The 5,384-nt window shown below is 43.9% G+C and overlaps 1 protein-coding gene and 1 long non-coding RNA gene across 2 annotated transcripts; both read right to left on the bottom strand.

Annotated features, from left to right (window-relative positions):
* Nucleotides 1-176: 176 nt before the first annotated feature.
* On the bottom strand, nt 177-1,232 carry LOC149970219 (uncharacterized). The gene is made up of 4 exons (XR_016493519.1): nt 1,188-1,232; nt 946-1,119; nt 831-866; nt 177-732 (listed from the first exon to the last, which is right to left on the bottom strand). It is a non-coding gene; the product is annotated as an uncharacterized LOC149970219 (long non-coding RNA).
* A 4-nt stretch (nt 1,233-1,236) lies between these two features.
* LOC149970220 (uncharacterized) lies at nt 1,237-2,118 on the bottom strand. Its single transcript, XM_090227625.1, has 4 exons — nt 1,905-2,118; nt 1,641-1,817; nt 1,489-1,550; nt 1,237-1,406 (listed from the first exon to the last, which is right to left on the bottom strand). The coding sequence occupies exons 1-4, from the start codon at nt 1,966-1,968 to the stop codon at nt 1,308-1,310; spliced, it is 402 nt and encodes a 133-aa protein (XP_090083751.1). The 5' UTR covers nt 1,969-2,118; the 3' UTR covers nt 1,237-1,307.
* Between the last annotated feature and the right edge of the window lie 3,266 nt (nt 2,119-5,384).

Consider the following 5,384-nt stretch of genomic DNA (forward strand, 5'->3'; position numbering starts at 1 on the left):
AATGCTGTGAAAGGATTTCCTATTCACAAAATCGGCCTCATGGGCACCTGAGGGGGCTTTTATCCTTATGTGTGTGCAGTCCACTGCACCAATGACATTGGGGAAACCTGTCACACAAAGTAATGAGTATCCTACTATGTGTTAACAGTTGTCCTGTAATTTGTAGATCCTCTTACCTGCAATCCTATAGAACTCCTCTTTGATGTCACAGAGTCTTCTGTGGCCAGGGAAGGAGATGAAGACATCTGCTAATGCTTTGATAGCCAGACACACACTCCTTATTGTGCGGCAAATTGTGGCCTTGTTCAGCTGTTCTGCATCCCCCACTGAGTACAGGAAGGCTCCACTAGCAAAAAAGCGCAAGGCCACACAAACCATTTGCTCCACACTCAGTGCATGGCTCCGTGCAGTGCGGTGCTTAATCCTGGGACCCAGTAGTCTGCATAGATACCTGATGCCATCTGCAGAAAACCTGTATCTTTCATATAGATGGTCATCAGGGAAGGCCAGTGGGTCCAACCGGTCCCTGAAGACCCTTTCTCACCTGAAGGCTCTCCTCAGCACAAGTGCTTCTTCATCCACCACATCTCGCACAAATGGGCATGCCATTGTCAGAGCAGAAAGGAACACACAATTTTGGGCCTTCATATAGGCTAGTGGCCACACCTGGTGCTGGGGGGGGTGGGCAAAAGAGGGCGATGCCTTATAACGATGACTTGGTTGTACTGATTGCTGGGAAAATAAAAAAAACCTTAGAAAGATGCCACCGTCCTGTGTGCTCACAATAAGAGCTCATATGTCATGGCTCACTTGACTTTACGAGAATATACCTAATTTTTATTTTGAGCTGTGTCATCTTCTTGGAGCTGGGGGAGGAAAGAAAAATAATGATTAATACATTTGTGTTACAGTTAGCATACAGTGTACATTGAAGGCATATCTCACCTCCCTCTCAAGTTTTTTTATTTCAAGGTCCAGTTTCCTAATTGTCCTCTTTTTTATTTCGAACTCCAGTGCAAGATTTTCCATCTTTTTCTTCTTGTACTGAATGTCTATGTCTGCCAGTTCTATTTGGCACCGGAGGTGGTTGCCATACAACTTTCTGATAGCTTGTGAGCTCTGTGAACACAATACAATTAGCGCAGCTGGAATTTGGCAGGATGTGGTGTCCTTTTATTAATACGCACTATGTTGCCAGGCTGGTTTTCCCACTGTATAATAGCATCTGGGTCCTGTAAAAGAAATTAGATTTTTAGATTTTGATGAGGACTCCTCACCATTGTAGAGTAAATAGTACTTTCACAGTCTTAACATGATACCTCATGCCTTCTGGAATCCAGAGAGATGGTCTCCTCCTCATCATCGTCTCCATCATGTGCTGTTGCTGCTGCACTGGGGCCTTCACCCTATCACATTTAATCGGATTCATATTGAAGCTAGTAGACAAGACATGCCAGGCCTACAGTATGCCTTTGATGGAGTACTCACTGGATCAGCATCGTCTGGTGCTTGTGCTGGTGGCTCTAACAGGAACACAGTGCTGCCAGACACTGCAAGGCAATAGGTAAACCAAAGTCAGACAGTCCAAATTGATTCAATATGAATGTGGTTGTATCCCATGTAGAGATGGAAGGACATACCTTGAATGAAGCGGGTGGCATCTTGGGAGGAACCTATGCTCGTCTCTTTCCCCCCAGGGATCCCCTCTAAGACGGGCCTGCCTTTATTTAGCTCCAAGGCCATGTCCTCTGCTGGGGTAAGGTCAGCCTTTGGTGACCCACCACCCGTGCCTTGTCTGTGGGTATTCTTTTTCACTGCTAAAACAGTACAGACAATGTGTGAGCAGGCACCTTCTGGGTACAATATATGCTTGTGCTTTGTTAAATATTAGTCAGGGACCATACCATTCTGCAGAATGTTCTTGTATTTGATTTTGACCTGCTGCCATGTCCGTTTTGGCCCGTTCATGTTTAATCTACACACACACACACACACACACACACACACTTAATGGAGTCACACTGCAAAAAATTACTTGGTATTTTTGTCTTGTTTTCAGTAAAAATATCAAAAATTTTATCATAGCTTTATACAGTGTGATGGAGTTACTTTACACAATTTCACTCATATCTGCAGTGCATTTCAATAAAAAAAATTAACCGTTTCATAATTACAGTACAACTGCATTTTTGGAGATGTGAATTAAATATTTGAATTGTAATTGTGATGTTTCAGCGGAGCGGTGAGTGTGTAATTGTGCACTACTTACGCATTCAGGCGGTCTGCAATACTTTGCCACGCTTTTTCTCTTTGCTTTATCACTGTGGCGGTGTTGCCTTTCTTCTTAATTATATCTTTTACCTCCTCGTATGCCTCCATGAGGATTTGTGCTTCCGACGGGGAAAAGTACGCGGCTCTAGTTGCCATGGTAAATCAGTTAATCTGTGATCTGTGGCGGGGTCTATTTGAGTGAGCCGTGAGCGCGCACCTATCCAGGATTGGTTTCACCTGGCTTAATGAATCCGTGTCTGCTCATCCTGGCTTGGTCTTTGTGCAACCAATTAAGCCTGGACGCACATGTTTTGGCTTCATTGAGCTCAGCTGAGTAATTTATCCCGGATGTCTTAATTCTACTTTTGTGCAACAGGCCCCTGGTCATGTATTTAACCCTCTGTTTCCCCCATGTCTTTGTGTATGATTGTTTATTGTTCATGTCGGTACGTTTCCGGCTGGTTTTGTCCGGGTGCTGTTTTCACGCGTGTTTTGTGGCAACCGTTATTGTTCGCACATTTGGTACTGTTACTTACAGTAACGGTACTGTTACTTTGGTACTGTTACTTACTGTTACATTTGGTGCTGTTAAGTGCGTTCACTCATCTCTGCTCTCCTGCGCCTGACTTCATGCACCAGCTACACCCACCGCCTGACATTGAGTCATTTTCTATTAAGGTATCTTTACAATTACTCAAGTATGACAATCGAAACGATTGACACAATTTCCTTGTTTAACCGCTAGGTTTTATGGGTATTATGACTCAAACTGGTACTCTAAATGAAATTGGTAAGGTTGCTGTATCAACTTGATGTCGCCGGTCATACGGAGACCACCATTACACAGCTGAAGGGAACGGTTGTGCAACACCGGTTTCGTCTGAACTCGAATCGTGACTGAGAGCCTGACCTCTGCAAGTAGGATTTCAGACAACACAAGCCGCATCCTGAACTCCGGTGAAGCAGAACGGAGAAACGGCAGAGCTTTACCGGAGCCACAAACTGAAATCCAAAGATGGCAAAATCTGCTCCATTCTGAGGAGCTACATTAGTCTTGTGTGGCGCCACCTGGGACAGCGCTCAAACACGCCACTACTGGCAACTGAAAATATGCAACGTTCTTGTTCAGTTAGCCTATGTACACTACGCATTCTCCTTCAAATTAGAGGATGCGGCTTTTTCAACCACACCGTTAATGACAGGTGATTAAAAATCGAGCACATGTTATATAAGTATTCATACACATAGCTCACATAAACAAAGACATTCCGTCGTAAGAACACATACACCCAGCCACAAGACTGACCCCCTCTATTGGTCGGATGCTCAGGATAAGGCTCTGCTGTGCACCAATGGGGCTTCTGCTCTGGCTAGAGCAAGGCCCGCCTCCAACCCTCCGACCAGTCAAGAAGACCGAAACGACAAGACTCCACCTACTTTATTCTATGTATAAAAATGAATGTAACCGTTGTATAAGGCCTCTTTTTCACCTGGCTCCTTGCCGAGTTATGTGAACTAGGTCCGTGCACGTAAAACTGCGGGACAAGATATCTCTGACTCATTAAAACTGTCTTTTGTTACAACTGAAATCCACTCTGTCCAGCGTCCGTGATTTGGTCTCAACTCTCCAGTATTTAAACACTAACACACACAGCCATGCAATCGCCATAGACAAACATTGGCATTAGAACGGCCCATACTGAAGAGCTCGGTGACTTTCATCGTGGCACTGTTACAGGATACCACCTTTCCAACAAGTTCATACAATTTCTGCCCAGCTAGAGCTGCCCCATTCAACTGTAAGTGCTGTTATTGTGATGTGGAAAGTCTAGGAGCAACAATGGCTCAGCCGCAAAGTGGTAGCCCACACAAGTTCGCAGAACGGGACCGCCATTGGCTCTGGAAGTTTCCATGGTCGAGCAGTCGCACACAAGCCCAAGATCACCACGCGCAATGGCTGGCGTGGTGTAAAAGCTTAGTGCCATTGGACTCACGAAACGCATTCTCTGGAGTGATGAATCACGCTTCCCCATCTGGCAGTCTGACGGACAAATCTGGGTTTGGCGGATGCCAGGAGAACGCTACCGGCCCTAGAGGAGGAATAATCTGGGGCTATTTTCATGGTTCAGGCTAGGCCCATTAGTTACAGCGAAAAGACATCTTAACGCTACAGCAAACAATGATATTCCAGACGATTTTGTGCTTCCAACTTTGTGGCAATTTGGGGAAGGCCCTTTCCTGTTTCAGCATGCTCCCGTGCACAAAGCGAGGGCCATACAAAAATGGTTTGTCGGTATGTGTTGAACTTCACTGGCCTGCAAAATCAATAGCATCTAACTGATCTTCTTTCAGTTAGAAGCAAATGATTTTGCAATGGCATAGACCTAGGTTGAGAATTTGTTTGCCCATGAGAACTGTTTTCACAGCACAACATATACACTTGCAGTACATTTGACAAGATCCAGGATTCCCACAGGGTTTAAGTTCAGTGTTCATATTCAATTGTTAAATGCTTAATAATGACTAACACATTAATGTAAGGAAAGAGAATATTGTGCATATACACTTACTGTCATTAAACTTATAGCCTACTTGTTGGATGTGCCATGGTGTCTAGCTGAAAGCTAGTTGTATAGTGATATTGTCAACCATCAACTGATCCAGGAAAGACATTGATAAAAAAATAAATAAATAAATAAAAAGCTAAAATGGTCTGGTACTTGGGAGCACGGAGAACACCAATACCTGCCCTGACCCGGAAAAAGCAATGAGTGCTCTAAACAGCCGACTGACAAAAGCAAACAATGGTAAATCTAAAGCATTGGAATAGAGGCATTGGCTATTTTTAATCAAGGACACATGGCAAACAAATCTATGCATTTTAAGGGAGCTCAGCACTACTGAGTGGACAGGGAGACTTTGTGCAGCCATGTAGAAATAAAAATGGCGTTAATTTTCATATACCATTGTTAAATTAGCATTATTGAGAGTTCACGAAATTGGCACCCTGGTTTTGTTCTTTTTCTCTTGATATACTAGTTCCTTATAAAAACAAACTTCTGTCAAAATGAATCCTACGTGTTATGTGGTAAAGGAATGATAACATGTTAAGA

The sequence above is a fragment of the Oncorhynchus mykiss genome, chromosome 30 (genome assembly GCF_057628025.1).
Source record: "Oncorhynchus mykiss isolate SJ-2025 chromosome 30, ASM5762802v1, whole genome shotgun sequence".
Taxonomy (NCBI): domain Eukaryota; kingdom Metazoa; phylum Chordata; class Actinopteri; order Salmoniformes; family Salmonidae; genus Oncorhynchus; species Oncorhynchus mykiss.

Bases quoted from the DNA above. Each gene is read 5' to 3' on its own strand.
- LOC149970220 (XM_090227625.1), bottom strand. From the start codon at position 1,968: ATGAACGGGCCAAAACGGACATGGCAGCAGGTCAAAATCAAATACAAG. The intron at 1,818-1,904 runs GTATGGTCCCTG...GTACTGTTTTAG, and splicing joins CAAGAACATTCTGCAGAATG to CAGTGAAAAAGAATACCCAC. The intron at 1,407-1,488 runs GTGAGTACTCCA...TAAATGTGATAG, and splicing joins CACCAGACGATGCTGATCCA to GGTGAAGGCCCCAGTGCAGC.